The following is a 19,631-nucleotide window of genomic DNA, read 5'->3' on the forward strand; positions in this document are numbered from 1 at the left end:
ATCCTCCCAGTGGGCAAACTTTGAGCAGTGCACCTTGTTGTTCATTTCGCTTTGAAGTAAAACTGGTCAGAGGTGCATTTGATTTCTGACTCCTGGGCTGTTGAAATGGTTTGGCTGGATGATCAGGGACTTGGAAAGCCAGAATTGGAAATTTGGTGAAAAAGAGGTCTGGGGAAGAAGTATGTGGATAGACCTTTCTGTGTGAGCTTAAAATCATGAACATATTTGTGTCCCATGGGAATGCACACCAGAGCCTGACTTCATCAGAGGAAGGTTTTAATTATCAAGTGAATAATATGACCCATTCTGTGGATACCAGTCAATCTCTTTCCCCACCAACTCCTGTCATTGCCCAATTGGCTCATGAACAAAGTTGTCATGGTGGTAGGAATGGAGGTTATGCATGAACTCATCAACATTGACTTCCACTTACCAAGGCTGACTTGGCTACTTCCCCTGCTGAGTGCCCAATCTTCCAGCAGTAGAGACCTACATTCAGCCCTTGATTTGGCACCATTCCCCGAGGTGACCAACCAACTACATGGTGGTAGGTTGATTATACTGGACTACTCCCTTCATGGAAGGAGCAGTGATTTGTTCTAACTGGAATAGACACATACTCTGGATATGGGTTTGCTTTCCCAACACACAATGCTTCTGCCAAAACTACCATCTGTGGGCTTACGGAATGCCTTATCCATCGTCATGGTATTCCACATTGCCTTGCTTCTGATCAAGGAACACACTTCACAGCAAATGAAATGTGTGAATGGGCACATGCTCATGGAATTCTCTGGTCTTACCATGTTCCCCATCATCCAGAAGCAGCTGGATTGATAGAACAGTGGAATGGCCTTTTGAAAACTCAATTATGGTGCCAACTAGATGGCAATATCTTTAAAGGCTGGGGTAATGTTCTCCGGGAAGTTGTACATGCTTCAAATTAGTATCTGCTGTATGGTGCTGTTTCTCCCATAGCCACGATCTATCAGTCCAGGAACCAAGGGTGGAAATTGGAATGGTACCACTCACTATTACCCCTAGTGATCAACTAGGAAAACTTTTGCTTCCTGTCCCTGCAACCATGAGCTCTGTTGGTCTACAGGTTTTAGTCCCAAAAGGGAGAGTGCTTCCAGCAGGAGAAACAACAATTATTCCATTGAACTGGAATCTAAGACTGCCACCTGGTCACTTTGGGCCCTCATGTCCCTGGATCAACAAGCCAAGAAGGGGATTCCATTATTGTCTGGGATGATTAACCCTATCAGGGGGAAATAGGACTGCAAGTACACAATGAAGATAAAGAAGAGTTTTCTTGGAATATAGGAGATCCCCTAGGCTGTCTTTTAGTACTACCATGCCCTGTGATTAAAATCAATGGAAAACTGCAACAACCCAATCCAGGAAGGACTACCAATGACTCTGAAACTTCAAGAATGAAGGTTTGGGTCACCTCACCAGGCAAAGAACCACAGTCAGCTGAAGTGCTTGCTGAGGATAAAGGGAACATGGAATGGGTAGTGGAAGCAGGTAGTGATAAATATGAACTATGACCACGTGATCAGTTACAGAAATGAGAACTGTGATACTGTTTTGTTCCTGTTATACTATTTAAGTTGTAAGATATCAAGTTTAAGAATGAATATTACCCAAGGACTTGCACCCTACTCCTGAGAGAGTTACTCTGTTTCTGGTTATGTGCAGGACAGTTGAGTATTGTTAGATGAAAGAAAAAGTGTGTGTTTTAATGTTTTTTATTTAGAAATATAGTATGGTTTAAGGTGATATATATACCTGCCAAGTAGACAACGGGTGGACTGTCATGGTCAGCTTCATGTGTCAACTTGACCAAGTGGTGGTACCTGTTTCTCTTGTTGGTCAAGTACTGGCCTGTCTGTTGCAATGAGGACATTTCATGCAATTAGATCATGATCACGTCAGCTGCATCCATGGCTGCTTCCATTTGTAGTCATCCAAGAGGAGTGTCTTCCGCAATGAGTTATGCTCAATCTAATCACTGGAAGCCTTTTAAGGAGAATTCAGAAGAGACAGGTTTCTTTCCTGCTTTGGCCAGCAAGCCTCTCCTATGGAGTTCATCCAGACCTTTCATCAGAATTGTCAGCTTCACAGCCTGCCCTGTGGATTTTGAACTCTTTGTCCCATGGTCACGTGAGACACTTTTATAAATTTTATATTCGTGAGTGTTCCCTGTTGATTCTGTTTCCCTAGAAAATCCTAACTAATACACCCCCTAAGATCAAGAACAAAACAAGGATGTCCACTTTCACCATTGTTATTCAGCATTGTGTTGGACATTCTAGCCATAGTAATGAGGGAAGAATAAAATTCAAATCATCAAAATTGGAATGGAAGAAGTAAAACTCTCACTGTTGCTGATAATATGATACTATATGTTGAAAACCTGAAAAATCCACAGCAAAATTACTAGAGCTAATAAATGAGTATAGTAAATGGCAGGTTACAAGGTCAACACTTACAAATTTGTAGCGTTTCTGTACATTAGTAATGAGCAGAATTTCTCAGATTAGCAGTAATGGGCAGGATGATTCTATATATTAGTAATGAGCAGAATGATTCAGAATTTTTCTGAATGAGAAAAAAATTCAGAAATGGATAGCCCAATACTACCTTATTGTAGCACAATAATTTAAGTATACTGAATATAGCTGAATGTGAGAAGGATAGAGGGAGGTGGGCTGGGGGCACACGTGAAACCAGAAGGAAAGATAGACAATAAAGACTGAGATGGTATAATCTAGGAATGTCTTGAGTTTACAATGATAGTGACTAAGAGTAGAAATTAAAAAAATATTTTGCATGAGGAGCAACAAAGGAATGTCAGTATTGGAGATGTTGAAAATAGATAGTCATTCATATTTTAAAACTTCAAGTTCTGTGTGAGACTAAAACAAAAAATGTTTATTTGTTACAAATTTTTATTTTGTTTAGTACATTTCATCATATAACTGTTATGGAGAGGTTAATTGAACGCCATATGCACTGAAAGGATTTATGTAACCTAGAACAATCATGTTTTAATCCTAAACCAATCTTGTAGGAGCAACCGTTTCTCTTAAACCCTATTTAGCACTGTATGTTGGAAACTTGATTAGATTATTTTCATGGAGGTGTGACTTATCAAGAGTAGGTGTTAAACTGAATTAGGTGGAAATGTGTCTCCACCTATTCCAGGTGGGTCTTGATTACTCTACTGGAATTTTATAAAGGAAAACAAGAAGAGAGAAAGCTGGGAATTTCAGAGAGAGCAGAGGGATGACAGAACAGTACAGAACCATGAAGCAGAGAGTCCACTGACCAGCAGTTTTTGGACATGAAGAAGGAAAATGTCTCCTAGGCAACTGGAGGGGAAGCTAACAGATGATGCCATGTTCACCCTGTGCATTTCCGGATGAGAAACCCTGACTGCATTCACCATGTACCTTTCCATTTGAGCACCCTGTACTTCATAAGCCTTCTTGAATCAAGGTATCTTTCTCTGGATGCCTTAGCTTAGACATTTTTATAGACTTGCTTTAATTTGGACATTTTCTCAGCCTTAGATCTGTAAGCTGGTTATTTATTAAATTCCCCTTTTAAAAAGCCATTCCATTTCTGGTATATTGCATTTTGGCAGCTAGCAAACCAGAACACCATAAATACATGGACCCTGGAATAGGGCATGATATTTTGTAGGTTTGTCCAGTATGATGCCCTGGTAAATCCCAGACTGACTTTAACAGTGAATACAAAGTATCTGCAGAGTCCCCTTGGGTGGGTAGCAAGAAGGGGAAAATTCAGCTTCCCCATTTGGAGAATTTTTTATATTCTTGCAGGCAGTGGGGGCAAACATATCAATAGGCCAAGCCCTCAGTTTTTGCGTTTATTCATATGAAACTAATCTCCACAAAGGATAGGTTAAGCCTACTTAAAATTAGGCCTAAGAGTCACCCCAGAGAACCTCTTTTATTGCTCAGATGTGGCCTGTCTCTCTCTCAATTAACATGGCAAAGAAACTCACTGCCCTCCCCTTCTCTATGTGGGACATGACTCCTGGGAGTGTAAGCCTCTCTGGCAATGTGGGACATAAATCCAAGAATGAACTGAGACTCAGCATCAGGGGATTGTAAAAACCTCAGCCAAAGGGGGAAGACAGAAATGAGACAAAATAAAGTCAGTGTCTGAGAGATTTCAAATAGAGTTGAGAGGTTATCCTGGAGGTTATTCTTATGCATTATATAGATATCCCCTGTTTAGTTTAAGGTATATTAGAGAGGCTAGATGAAAGTGTCTGAAGCTGTAGAGCTGTGTTCCAGTAGCCATGCTTCTTGAAGGTGAATATATAATGATTTGCGACTATGTGATTGTGAAAACCTTGTGTCTGATGGTCCATATATATACAGTATGAACAGAGGAGTAAAAAATATGGATTAAAAATAAATTAATAATGGGGGAGCAAATGTTGAAAGAAATTGAGTAGATTGAAATACTAGTGATCAATGAAAGGGAGTGGTAAGGGGTATAGGAAAAAATAGGGGGAACAAAGATTAAAATGTATTGGGTAGATGGAAATACTAGGGGTCAATGAGAGGAAGGGGTAAAGGGTATAGTGTATATGAACTTTTTCTTTTTTCTTTTTATTTATTTTTTGGAAGTGATGCAAATGTTATAAAAAATGATTGTTGTGATGAATATACTACTATGTGATGATATTGTAAGCCATTGATTGTACACCATGTATGGAATGTTCGTATGTTAATGTTTGTGCTTGTGTATATATATATATATATATATATTTTGGTTTTTTTTTTAATGTGGGCGGGCACTTGGAATCGACCCTGGGTTCTCTGGCATGGCAGGCAAGCACTCTGCCTGCTGAGCCACTGTGGCCCACCCTTTTATGTTGTTTTGACTTCTCAATTAAAAAAAAACATAGTGGCAAAGTCCCTTGAGGGATGGAATTAAAAATAAGTGGGAACTATTAAACTGTACCACTAGGGAAAACCCCCTGATACTGTGTCAAACATTAGGGACACCCTAGTCAATAGGCCAAGCCCTTGATCTTGAGGCTTCCTCTTGTGAAGCTTGTATATGTAGTGGAAAACCTTAGCCTATCTATAGGTATGCCGAAGAGTTACTTCGGGAGAACATTTTTGTGGCTGGGATGTGGCCTTTCTCTCACTCCAAGCCCAACTCTGCAAATGAAATCAGTGCTCTCTTACCTATATGGGACATGATATTCAGGTGTGAAAGTTTCCCTGGTAGTGTGGGAGATGACTCACAAGCATGAGTCTATCTTGGCACCATGAGATCAACAATGCTATTAGTCCAAAAAGGGCAAAAGAATTGTAACAAATAAAGTATTGGTGGCAGAAGGAGTACAAATATAGAGTGGAAAGGCTACTCTGGAAGTCACTCTTATGCAAGTTTCAATTAGATATTGCTACATATCATAAATTCCTAAACCCAAACCAAAACCATCCCTACCAATCCTAAAAGAATATCTAGGGTGTTATATATAAGATTCTGTAAATGTTCCATGTATTAGGGTAATTTTCCAAAAACCTACAACCTCCAGATGGGTCTCTGGACCAGGTAAGTCCTGAAATGCAGAGGTGCAAGCCTCTCTAGGACATCAACTAGTTCCATCCCCCATACCATATTATTGACAGCCCCTTCCAACATGTACAAGTTAGAATGGGCATAGCCCAAATATCCCTAAAGAGTGGGAGAAAGATCAAAGGTGATGATGGAGTTATATAGAGAAGGTAGAGTTTTACAAATGAGTATGGTTATTGAATCATATTTATATTTCTATTAGTCTCTAGTATCTTAGAGCAGCTAGAAGTAAAAACCTAAAATTGTAGAATTGTAACCCATACCAAACTGAATTCTGTTCTAAACTAATTGTTGTGATGTGATTATTGTTTTTGCATATATGTTATTTTTCACACAAAAAAAGATAAGAACACACACACACAAAGGTCACACCTGCAATTGATTGGGAGAGTCTCCATGAAAACAATCCAGAGATTTCACCTTAAGCAACAGGTTTTTCCCCACATGATTGGATTAGGAAAAGAGCATGGCTTTTCTGGGAGTACATAACAGTTTCAAAGTAGCACACCACTCTAACTTCTTCATGTTGAGAAAGGGTGATGACATTATGGGGTTGGGGGTGCAACTGGTTAATGTTCTTGGAGAGATTGACACCTCTGGGTTTCAGGGCTTCTCTGGCATAGAAACAGTTTTGAAGTTTTAGTGTTCTGCAAATAAACTTGGTGACTCTATTGTAAATTCTCAGATAGAGCCTTGGGCATTCTTAGGATTTTCAGGAATACTCTTGGTTGGGGCTTGTCATACCCTGGTGTGCCAATTTGAAGCTGAAAATGACCCCAGAACAGTCATGTCGTTTAATCCTCACTTGATATTGCTAGGTGGGATTTTTCTGATTATTTCCATGGTGACCCACCCAATTGTGAATGGGAACTTTTGATTAGATCATTTCCATGGATATGTGTCTGTACCCATTCACGGTGGGGTTCCTTACTGGAATCCTTTAAAAGGGAACTATTTTGGAAGATGCTTTAGAGCCACCAGAACTAAAAGAGCCAACAGAATGGACAGAGCTTTGGAGAAGCTGTTGAAGAAGCCCAGAGAGAAAGCTAGCAGACATTGCCTTAAGCTTTCTAGTTGAGAGAGAAATCCTGCACATTGTTAGCCTTCTTGTTGCAAGATATCTTTCCCTGGTTGCTTTAATTTGGACGTTTTTATAATCTTGCCTTAATTTGGACATTAGAACTGTTAACTTGCAACTTGTGAAATTCCCCTTTTAAAAAAAACTGTTCTGTTTCTGCTTGTGCAGGTTTGAAAGGATTTATGTACCCTAGAAAAGCCATGTTTTAATCCTAATCCCATTTTGTAAAGGCAGCCATTCCTTCTAGTCCCAATTCCATACTATAGGTTGGAAACTTGATTAGGTCATCTCCACAGAGATGTGACTCACCCAGTTGTGGGTATTAAACTTGATTAGATGGAGACATGACTCCATCCATTCCAGGTTGATCTTGATTACTTTATCGGAACCCTTTAAAAGAGGAAGTATTTTGGAAAAGGCTTGAGATCTGAGAGCCACCAGAATGATGGGAGAACCACAGAATCCACCAGCCAGTGACCTTTGGAGATGAAGAAGGAGGATGCTCCTGGGGAAGTTCATGAAGCAAGAGGCCTGGAGAGGAAGCTAGTAGACATTGTCATGTTTGCCATATGCCTGTCCAGTTGGGAGAGAAATGTTAAATGTCATTGGCTTTCTTGAACCAGAGAATCTTTCCCTGATACATTTAGATTGGACATTTTAATAAACTTTAATTGGCACATTTCATGACCCTAAAACTGTAAATCTGCAGCTTATTAAATTCCCTTTTTAAAAATGCCATTCCTTTTCTGGTATTTTGCATTCTAGCAACTAGCAAACTAAAACACTGGTATATACATTCCAGTAGCTTTTACATACTAAGACACAGGACATTTTGCAATATGTAACTGAAGCTTTCATAAGAGTAACCTCCAGAATAGCTTCTCAGCTTTATTTTGAAATCTCTTAATCACTGATGCATTATTTTGTTTCATTGCTTTAATTCCTTTTGGTCAAGAAGGCATTGTCAATGCCTAGAGTGTATAATAATAGTGAAATGTATAATGTACAAATTTTAAAAATGTTTTTGCATGAGAAAGAACAAAGGAATGTCATTATTGCAGGGTGCTGAAAATAGATGATAATTAATACTTTAAAATGTCACCTTATGTGTGAGACTAAAGCAAAAAATGTTTATTTGTTACAAAATTTAGATTTTGACTAGAGCATTTCCTAATATAACTCATGTAGATAGTTTGATTGAATGTCATAAGTACTTGGAATCTCAGGTAGGACATGAGCTTTTGTTGGTTTGTCCAGAGTGATCCCCCGATGAATCCCAGAATGATTGGATCAGTGACTGGAAAAGTATTTGCAGGCCCCCTTCGCGGAATGGTGAGAGTGGGGAGAAATTCAACTTCCCCAAGTTGAATTCTTGATATTCTCACAAGCAGTGTGGACAACCAAAGCTATAGGCTGAGCCCCCAGTCTTGGGGTTTGTTCATATGAAACAACCCTGCAAAGGATAGGTCAAGTCTACTTAAAATTTAGACCTAAGGCGGACTTCCAGAGAAGATGGCGGCTTAGTAAGATGTGCGGATCTTAGTTCCTCCTCCAGAACAGCTACTAGGGGAGTAGAAACGATACAGAACAGCTCCCGGAGCCACGACAGAGATAAAAAAGACAGCGTACTCCATCCTGGAACGGCTGACTGGCTGAGAGAACCTGCTCCAGTGAGATCGTCGAGGGGTGCGGGCTTCCCGGGCGGGGCGGCAAGCGGTCAGAGTCCCTCCCTTCCTCCTTCCTGGGCCAGCTGGCAGAATTGGGCAGGCGGTCCCCTCAAGCCGCAGCAGCTGGCGCCCCCACCACGCGCGCCCCCCCCGGACCAACTGAGAGAATTGGATTGGAAATCCTCAGGCCGTGGAGAATGGTGACCGGGGGGGCCCCTTCCAAACATGTGACTCCCCGGTCCAGCTGGGAACAGTGCACTCTCCCGGGCCGCGGCGGCTGGTGCCCTCCCACCACGCTTGGCGCCCCGGGCCGGCTAGGAAATTCGGACGGGCGCTCTCACGGGCTGTGGCGGCTGGCGACCCTCCCCACGTTCGGACCCCCAGGCCAGCTGGCACTCTTCCAAGCCGCTTCGGCTGGCAACCCCCCCCCCACGGCGAGAGTTTTCCAAAGTTAAAGGACCCACAGCACCTTTTACTGGTGGGACCCAGTAAAATAAATAAATTAAATTAAATTAATAAATTAAAATAAATTCAGTTTGAAATAGTGGTAAATGAAAGCGAGGGGTAAGGGGTATGGTATATATAATCTTTTTTTCTCTATTATCATTCTATTTCTTTTTCTGTTGTCTTTTTATTTCTTTTTTAAATTGATGCAAATGTTCTAAGAAATGATGAATATGCAACTGTGATGATATTAAGAATTACTGATTGTATATGTAGAATGGAATGATATCTTAATGTTCTGTTTGTTAATTTTTTTTAATTAATAAAAAAGGTTAAAAAAAAAAAAAGAAGGCATTGTCAATCCCATGATACCAGGACCAGACTATTTCCTGGGAGCCATGTCCCACATTGCCAAGGAGACTTGCTTTGGCTGTCTGTACTCTATAACTTCACCTTCTGAGTGAGACTGAAGGAACCAGATATAGAGGAAGAGTAATGAGTTGGTTTGCAGAATTGAACTTAGAGAGATAGAGGCCAAATCTAATAAACAAAAGAGGTTGTCGGGAAGTAACTCGTAGGCATAATTATAGGTAGGCTTTTCTTCCCTATTACAGAAATAAATTTAATAAGAGCCTGTCTCAAGAATGAGGGCTGGGCCTATTAACTTGGTTGGCCTTAATTCTTGAGAAGGTATCAGGAATTTCCCAGGTGGAAAAGTTTAAGAATTCCATATTTTTTTCTCCAATCCTCGAGGGACTTTGTGAATACTTTTTAATTATATTCTAAACATACTCTGGAATCTATCAGAGCATTACAGTAGGCCATAGAGAATTACAAGATCTCATTCCCTATGCTAGGCTCGATGTTCACATTGTATAAATGAATTGGACAGACAGGTTAAGTCATATTGTGTGTTGCAGAACACTTAAATTTGGGGCAAAATAAACATCTCTTCCTTCAGTCTCAAGCAGAAGATGAATTTATAAAATACAGACCCTATCATTCTTTACTCTGTATTCTAATTTACCTTGGTCCCAGCCAGATCAGCTTCATTCTTATCTCTGATTAATCTCTGATCTATTTTTCAGCTTCATTAACTGTTGCTGTGTGGCATAATGCTGACTTTCAGAGCAGCAGAACTCTAACTCTGAATCTCATTTGTCAGACAGTTTCCCATTGTACTAGGCAAAAACTAGGTTATACATATTGAGCACAGCACTTCAGAATTTAGAGATAACACTTAAAGCTCTGGAATAAATGTGACTGCTATAAGAGTTTATAATCTAGGCCCTGATTTTCTGACAAGCATTTTCTAAACAAGACTGTGTGGTCTTTGTCCTTTTGTTTTTGTTTGTTTTGTTCAACATGATGTCCTTGGAGTTCATTCACCTCGTTGCATGCCTCGTGACTTCATTCCTTTCTGTAACCACACAATAGTCCATCATATGTATACACCACAGTTCACTCTTCCACTCCTCAATTGACATACCCTTCGACCTCCATCCATTGGCTATCGTGAATAATACTACCAAAAACATCAAAATGTTCCATCTCTTTGTCATTTGTTGTTTTGAGTGTTTGAAATCAGTTGTCCTGTCCTCTAGTTCACTTATATCTTCTGCCTCTTCAGAGCTGCTGTTGTGTGTCTCTAGTGTGTTCTTAATGTGGTCTACAGCATCTTTAATCTGTGTGATATCTGTTATTTTTATTCTTTCACATTCCTCTCTATGCTCTTGTAGTATCTTTGATCTCCTTTATGTTATTAGCCATCCCATTTATTTTATTTAGTAGAGTTACATTGATTAGTTGTTCCAATGTCTGTGTCTCCTCTGATGTTTTAATTTGATCATTAGGCTGGGTTATATCTGTCTGCATCATGATGTGTTTAGTGGTCTTCTGCTGTTTTCATGGCATATAAATATCTTGATTGATTTACTTTGGAAGTTGATTTCCTTCAGTAGTCTAAAGCCTTGTATTTGTGGGATTGATGTGGAGCAGGATGCAGGGCACAGAGTAGGGCAGAACAGTGCAGTGATGCATTGTGGTGCAGGTATAACACAGGTTGTGGATGCTACACTGGTGCCTGTGAGCCTGGATGCCCAGCAGTGAGGGAGGATGTGGCTCTGTGGGTGCATGGGTTTTGGGGCAGCGCACTGGAGTGTGCAGGTCTAGGGTGTGGGGTCCTTTGTGCGCTTCCACAGAGCTAAGGCAGTGGGTCGGCACTGTGCCTTCATGGGCTGGGAGCAGATATGTCCTGGCTGTGCAGACAGTGCTTTCCTAGAGCTGGCGGGTGTAACTAGGGGCTGTGTGCACGTGCAAATCTGGGAGTCCCATAAACTGATGTACACATGTGCAGAGCTCAGAAAGGGTGGGGTGGGGCTGCATGACTGTATGTGCTGGGGGCAGGTGTAGCCTGGGTATGGAGGTAAGCATCCACAGCCTTTTTGCACTGGCGACTGCCTGCAGGAGGCAGGAACTGGGAGGTAGGGCTAGGGAGGGGTAGGGTGAGACTGAACTTGTGCAGGAGAGTTGGGGTTGAGCTGCACTTGGGGTGCAGATGTGTGTGTGTGGGGTACATGCATAAGGGGTTGGTGGGGTGGGGTGCTTGGAGTGTGGGGAGTGGGAGCAGGTGATGGGGTTCAGGTTTGTGGGGTTTGGGGTGAGTCACGGGTTGTGGGGCTACCACTGAAGGTAGCAAGTTCAAGGAAGGTGGCTTGGCTGACTTCCTAGTGCCCGTCTTCCCATACATGCACTCCTGAGGGCTCTGGACTTCTGTATTAGGCTGTTTGCACCAGCTGGATGGTCTCCAGTTCTCTGCTTCTCAGTTCCTCAGCTTTTGAAACCAGGACTACCCTATGTGGTGTAGAAGACTCTCCCAGGTCACTTACACCCTGGAATCACTCTCTTAGTTGCCCTACCATTCCTTCTCTAGCTGTTCCTTTGAGCAGGGTTGAACTTGATCTATCTATTCCACCATCTTCCCTGAACTCCTCACCACCATAAACATCAGTATGCAAATTTCCTTTTCCAGCTTTCGGTTCTGAGTATATTCCTAGTAATGGGATTTCCTAACCATATGGTGATTCTATATCTAGCCTCCTGTGGATCCATTACCACAATAGAGGAGGTATACCATTCTACTATCCTACCAACATTGAATAGGTATACTTCTTTTCTCCACATTTTCTCTAGCACTTGAATATTTCTGTTTGTTTGTTTATTTGGAATCTGAAGATTTTGTTGATATGTATTCACATAGCATATATTCTATCCAAAATAAACAGCATCTCACAGTATGTTCACTTAGTTGTACAGTCATCATCACTCTGTTTGGGTCCTGTGTTAGTCAGGGTTCTCTAGAAAAGCAGAACCAAAATGAGAGATCAATACATATGAGATTTATAAAGGTATCTCATACAACTGTGGGGATAGAAGAGTCCAAAATCCATGGGGCAGGCTGTGAAGATGGCAGTTCCAAAGAAAGATCTGAATGGACTCTACAGGAGAGCTTGCTGGCTGAAGAAGCAGTGAAAGAGTTTTTCTTCTTCCTTAAAAGCCTTCAGCTGATGACTTAATACACCAGCTTCCAGTTGAGCAACCAGCCATGAAATATTCTTGCAGCAACAGTCAGGTCAGTGCTTGCCTGACCAGACAACTGGGCATAATCATCTGGCCAAGTTGATACCAGAACCTAACCATCACAGTCCACCCCTTTTCAACTTGGCACCTGTACCTATCACCTTGAAACACATTTTCTAAATAGAACACAATAAGGGACATCTGCTTCACCTAACCATACTCAATCAGCCTGCGTACAACTGGAAGTATACCACATCTCTCCAGGATAGGTCACATGTTCTTAGGTAACACACTTAAGAACTTTTGATGAGACTACCTCGATGAAGATGTGACTCACCTAATTGTGGGTGTGACCTTTGAATAGATGGAGATATGACTTTACCCATTCCCTTGATTAGTTTAAAAGAGAAAGCTCAGAAATGACAGAGCCTAGAGAAACAACAAAAGTGACAGGAGCCTCAGAGCTGATAGAAACTTCACAGTGGAGTTGACACAAATGCAGACACATGGAGAACGGAGACACGAATGTTTGGAGATGCTTGGGAGCCCAGCAGATGTTGTCATGAGCTGTTAAGCAAGCCAGGACCTGAAGAGAGCTAGAGATGAAAGCCAGCCCCATAGATGTAATGTGAGGAACCTCCACAGGAATAGAGGCTGAAAGCAGTGGAGCCCAGGAGCAACGGACCACTGTGCCTTCCCAGTCGGCAGAGATGTTGCAGATCCATCGGCCTTCCTGGAGTGAGGGTGATGTCTTGTTCGTGCCTTAATTTGGACACTTTCACTTCCTTAGAAGTATAAATTTGTAACTTATTAAATCGCCCCCTTTAAAAGCCATTCCAGTTCTGGTATATCGCATTCTGGCAGCTATCAAGCTAACACACATGGCATTTATTAATGCCTGTGAGGAAATATGCTGGGTTTCTACCCTGTCTACTCCCTCTCCATTGCTATGTGGTTTCCCATGAGACAGAAGAACCCAGACACAATTGGCTTTGTGTCAATAATTAGTTAATTAGAAGCCTCAGTGCCAGAGTTCATGGAGACTTCCATAGGAGAAGACTGTCATTAATTCTCAAATGAGACTCCTCTCTCTGGGAAGATCACATCTGATGCAGTAATTTAGTAGAAAAAACTAATCTTATTCCTCATCTCCCATTCTGCCTAGCATCTTGCAGGGATTTTGTGTGACCCATAACAGTGCTTATCTTTGCCAAAAAAATAAAATTATCGCCCCCCCCCCAAGACAATGTGCTTGTCCAGGGAGGGTAGGAATGGTGATCCTGTGAGTGCAAGAGCCCAGCATTGTTAATTGTCAGAAACAGGGAACAAAATCGGTTTTAATAACTAGCGAGACATCCCATTGTCAGATCTTCTGAGTCATTTGACTTCTTACGCTCCTAAACTCCATCCTCACCCCCCCACCCCACCCCCATAAAACAACAACAACAACACTAAGCATTAAAAATGGAATCCATTTCATCAGCCAGTTCTTTTGTCTAGGCTGTATTTCAGTGAACAAGCCTAGCCTCTGCATCCTCATGTGTACTGCCTAGTCAGTTCCCCTGCCCATGAGGCACTGGGGTTCTAGCGCAGAGTGTGAATAAAGGCGGCCAAGGACAAGGCTGTGCCCATGTGTGTGAGAGCTTGGTGGGGAGGCTGGTGGACATTTTACTTTTGCCTTAAAATTTCACAGTTGTCCCCAGAGCAAGAGCTCAGAGTAGTTGGTCAATAAATTTTTTAAGTATCCTCAGTGTTCACCCTTTTAGGCTGTGATCATGAAGTGGTGAAGAAAATAACTTAGCCCCTTCTAATTCCTTATTTATTTTCCATATAGATGGGAAAACCTCCTTTTTTAAACATGGTTCCAACGTTTAAGACTAAAGCCTTTAGCATTGCTATTTGTGGGTAGGTATTTTATGGAGGCAGGTTTCTGTGTAAGGTACAGCCAGGAAAGGATAAGGTTTTTTTTTAATCCACAGACCTCCAGTTTTGGGTAGCTCCATTAAATAGTATTAATAATGATCCTCTTAACCGTTCTTAAATCTTAGTGTCTTTGTGCCTTGGCAGGTGTTTTATTCAGGAAGAATTTCTGAAAAGGGCACAACCGAGGGGGTTTCTGATATATATATATTTTAACATCCTGGTTTTAGGTGTATAAATGAAGTAGTAACTCCAAAGCACTTCACAAAATCCGTCTTTTTCTTTACTACCAAATTGAGATTTCCATTTTTAAATCCAGTTTTCCGATTGTGCAGATGTAAGAGTCAACCCGTCTTGGCCCTGGCAGGATCTCATTCCTTGTTGGGAAATGCAAAGCGTGGACGGAGACCCTCAGTTTTTAACGCACCTAGATCTGTTTTCACTGGAGTATGAACAAAAGAATCCCTGATCTCTGGGGTTCCTCAGGTCTCTGATTAGGGAGAGGCTCCATAGTGGCCTAGAGGCTAGTCTCGAGTCGCTTCTTTCTCGTGACTGCTCAGTCCCCTTTTTGCCCGGAGACCCCTGCTTTTTCCCCTGGGGGTGACCTTATGGAGTCACAGACCTGGGCTCAAGTTCCAGCGGACCACATTTACTTGACTTGCTGTGCCTGCATTGCTTCTACCTTAAGACGAACATCTTTTAAAAGTGTGCTTTCTTGCAAAAATCGCTTCAACTCAAAGCACCTGCTACCTGGCCCCGCCCCCTAGCTCCACCCCTCGCGCTCGGTGCCTCAGGCCGTCAGCGCCCAGTCCCGGACGCTGCAGGAGGCGTCCACCGTCCCTGGTACCCGCGGTACCAGCCCGGAGCCAGTCCCGCAGCCCCGCCCCCGAGGCCGGAAGCGGAAGTGGGCGGCCGCGCTATGGCGCCGTCCATTCAGCGCGCTGGGCGGGTGGGATGGCTTTTCGGGTCTACCCGAGTGGGTCCTTTCCCGCCCAGAGCAGGTGAGGCCCGGGAGAAGGGAAGAGCCCGGAGGGGGAGGGGCGATTCACGCGGCGCGGCGCCCGCCGCTCCCTGCGTGGACCTGCGGCCTGAGCCGCCTCCTGCCGCCGCGTCTCGGTCGGAGTCCCCGGCGCTCCGCCAACCTGTGTGGCCGGGGTTGGGGCCGTGGCTTGGGAAGTCGGTCGGAGGTGAGGTTAGGTGGCAGCAGGTTGCTGCAGGGGGCCCTTTCTCAGCCGCCATGCTCCCCTTTTTAAAAGTCCTCCCCTGGATCAAATTTTCCACAAAGAGGCACCTTGCTCTCTTCCATTAAATCCTGAGAGTCCCTTCAATTAGGTCACGAAGCTCATTCCTTAGAATGCTCTACTGTATGGATGGATATATACCTTGGTCCCCTACTGACAGGTATTTCAGTTGTGGTGCTCTTGGCTGTTTCCGAAGCCTAGCAGTGAATGAAGGTCCTTGTGAAAGTGGACCTGGGTTTTCAGTGTAGACTTTTAGAAATGGATTTTTTAGGTCGAATGTTAGAAGTAAGTGTAACAGTCCTAAATGTTGCCCGAAGCCCCCTCCTTCCATGGGGCTTGAGATATTTTGTGGGGTCTCAGGGTGTATTTTGTAACTAGCAAGCTGCGGACCTCTCTTATTATTAAAATAATTTACCTGTAGATACTTTTGAGTGTTTACACGCACTGTTGTATCATCTGTGCATCAGGACAGGTTTGTCCTTTCTTTATCATCCACCTACCTCTGAGTACATTGGGAAGATAACTAAAAAGTATTGTTAATACATCAAACTTCTAACTTACTATTGACAAGCTGAAAAACCTTCATTCTGGGACTCAGAATAAAAACAAAGATGGCTCCTTCTACCAATCATGTTTTGAGGTCTTGAGCTCAAAACCAGTGCTTTATATTAGCGGGGAAGAAGTATGTGTGTGTGTAATGCTGACTTTCATAGCTGTAGAACTCCAATTCTGAGTAGTAGGTGTCACATACGTACTCAAAGTTCCAGGGAAATACCAGGTTATACATATAGAGGACAACATCTCAGAATTTAGAATTAAAAAGCTCAGGAATAAATGTGACTACTGTTAGAGCTTATGATCTAGGCCCTAATTTTCGTATAGGTATTTTGTAAAAGAGACCATGTAACCTTGGTTCTTTCGTTTCTGGCTTACTTTGCTGTTGCTTCGTTTTGAGTTAATTTTTATATAAGGTGTGAGTGAGGAATCCTATTTCATTCTTTTGGATATGCATATGCATATGATTACTATAAGCGATGGTTTATAATTTTCTGCATATAAGTCCTTTATATCCATGGTTTAATTTATTGCTAGATATTTAATTCCTTTGGTTGCTATTGTAAATGGATTTCTTTTAAAATTAGTTTCCCAAATTGCTCTTTACTAGAATATAGAAACACTACTGATTTTTCCATGTTTATCTTGTATCTCACCACTTTGCTGTATGTTTATTAGCTCTAGTAGCTTTTTAGTAGATTTTTTGGACTTTATATAGGATCAGGTCATCTGCAAATAGTGAAAGCTTTTTTACTTCTTCCTTTCCAATTTGGATACCTTTTATTTCTTTTTCTTGTCTGATTGCTTATGCTCAAACTTCTAACATAATGTTGAATAACAGTAGTGAAAGTAGGCATCCTTGTCTTGCCTAGATCATAGAGGGAAAGCTTTAAGTCTTTCACCATTGCATACAATGTTAGCTTTGGCTTTTCATGTAACTTCTTTATCGTGTGTGGAAGTTCCCTTCTATTGCTGTCTTTCAAAGTGTTTTTATCAAGAAAGGATGCTGGATTTTGCCAAATGCTTTTTCTGCATCAGTCGAGATGCTCATGTGGTTTTTCCCCTTCAATCTGTGAATGTGGTTTATTACATTAATTGATTTTCTTATGTTGAACCATCATATGCCTGGGATAAAACCCACTTGATCATGATGTATAATTCTTTTCATGTGGTGTTAGATTTGATTTGCAAGTATTTTGTTGAGGATTTTTACATCTATATTCATTGGAAAAATTGGTCTGTAATTTTATTTTATTATAATAACTTTATTTGGCTTTGGAATTAGGGTGATGCTGGCTTCATAGAATGACTTAGTATTCCTTCCTCTTCAATATTTTGGAAGAGTTTGAGCAGGATTGGTATTAATTCTTCTTGGAATAGTGGGTAGAATTCACCTGGGAAGGTGTGCTGGTTTGAAATGATGTGTGTACCCTAGAAAAGCCATGTTTTAATCCTAATCCCATTTTGTAAAGGCAGCCATTTCTTCTAATCCTTATTCAGTACTGTATGCTTGAAACTGCAATTAGATCATCTCCCCGTAGATGTGACTCAAACAAGAGTGGTTGTTAAGCTAGATTAGGTGACAACATGTCTCCACCCATTTGGGTGGCTCTTGATTAGTTTCTGGAGTCCTATGAAAGAGGAAACATTTTGGAGAATGAAGAAGATTCAGAGAGAGCAGAGCAGAATGGCATAGCCATGAGAAGCAGAGTCCACCAGCCATTGACCTTTGGAGATAAAGAAGGAAAATGGCTCCAGGGGAGCTTCATGAAACAGGAAGCCAGGAGAAGAAGCTAGCAGATGATGCTGTGTTTGCCATGTGCCCTTCCACTTGAGTGAGAAACCCTGAACTTCATTGACCTTCTTGAACCAAGGTATCTTTTCCTGGATGCCTTTGATTGGACATTTCTATAGACTTGTTTTAGTTGGGACATTTTCTTGGCCTTAGAACTGTAAACTAGCAACTTCTTAAATTTCCCTTTTTCAAGGCCATTCCATTTCTGGGATATTCCATTCTGGCAGCTAGCAAACTTGAACAGAAGGCATCTGGTCCTGGAATATTCTTTGTTGAAGATTTTCAATGACTGATTCAATCTTTCTACCTGTAATTGATCTATTGGGGTCTTCTGTTTATTCTAAAGTTAGTGTTGTTTTTTGTATCTCTCTAGAAATTTGTACACTTCATCTAAGTTTGTTAATTTCTTGGTGTACAGTTGTTCATAGTATCCTTTTTTCTTCAATGATTCTTTTACTGAGATATAATCATCTAAATTGTACAATCAGTGGTTCACAGTATTATGATAAGCCTGTACATTCATCATTGCAATAGATTTTTGAATATTTTCATTACTCCAAAAACAATAAAAATGAGAATAAAAATAAAAATGAAATCAGATGCCTCAACACAAGCAGAAAATCATGACTCATACTGTGCTGCTTTGAAAGGATGTATGTCCTCTAGAAAAGCCGTTTTAATCTAAATCCCATTTCATAAAGGCAGAATAACCCCTATTCAATACTGTATGTTTGAAACTGTAATCACATCATCTCCCTGGAGATGTGATTTAATCATGAGTGGTTGATTAGCTGGATTAGGTGATGACATGTCTCCACCCATTTGGGCGGATCTTGATAAGTTTTCTGGAGTCCTATAAAAGAGGTAACATTTTGGAGAATGAAGGAGATTCAGAGCAGGGAATGCTGCAGCACCAGAAAGCAGAGAGTCCACGAGCCAGCGACTTTTGGAGATGAAGAAGGAAAATGGTTCCCAGGGAGCTTCAAGAAACTGGAAGCCAGGAGAGAAAACTAGCAGATAACACCGTGTTCGCCATGTGCCCTTCCAGCTGAGAGAGAAACCCTGACTGTGTTTGCCATGTGCCTTCTCACTTGAGAGGGAGACCCTGAACTTCATCAGCCTTCTTGAATCAAGTATCTTTCCCTGGATGCCTGTGATTGGACATTTCTATAGACTTATTTAATTGGGACATTTTCTCAGCCTTAGAACTGTAAACTAGCAACTTATTAAATTCCCTCTTTAAAAGCCATTCCGTTTCTGGTATATTGCATTCCGGCAGCTAGCAAACTAGAACACATACCAAGAAAAATGAAGAAATGGCTCAACCAAAGAAAGAAACTAACACCTCAACTGAGATACAGGATTTGAAATATCTAATTAATAATGTTAAAACACATCTTTTAAATCAATTTAACAAGTTGAAGGAAAATATAGAAAAAGACCTGATGAATATAAAGACATAGGTGTTCATACAGAAGAAATCAAAAGCTTGAAAAAACAAATGGCAGAATTTATGGGAATGAAAGATACAATAGAAATGATGCAAAACAAAATGGAGACATACAACAGCCGATTTGAAGAGGTAGAAGAAAGGATCAGTGAACCAGAAGACATCTGAAATTCTACACACAAAAGAACGGATAGGGAAAATAATATAAAAAATTGAGCAAGGTCTCAGGGAACTGAATGACAACAAGAAGCATAAGAATATATAT

General features: G+C 41.5%; 1 protein-coding gene across 1 annotated transcript in view; it reads left to right on the forward strand.

Annotated features, from left to right (window-relative positions):
- LOC143649239 (uncharacterized) overlaps positions 1 to 19,631 on the forward strand; it is a 91,938-nt gene that overhangs the window by 50,198 nt on the left and 22,109 nt on the right. Inside the window, exons 6-7 of the mRNA XM_077119407.1 lie at positions 15,093 to 15,274; positions 15,322 to 15,512. Of these exons, the coding sequence (XP_076975522.1) occupies positions 15,093 to 15,274; positions 15,322 to 15,512 (373 nt within the window). The remainder of the gene's footprint in view (positions 1 to 15,092; positions 15,275 to 15,321; positions 15,513 to 19,631) is intronic.

Source organism: Tamandua tetradactyla, chromosome 11 (genome assembly GCF_023851605.1).
Source record: "Tamandua tetradactyla isolate mTamTet1 chromosome 11, mTamTet1.pri, whole genome shotgun sequence".
Taxonomy (NCBI): domain Eukaryota; kingdom Metazoa; phylum Chordata; class Mammalia; order Pilosa; family Myrmecophagidae; genus Tamandua; species Tamandua tetradactyla.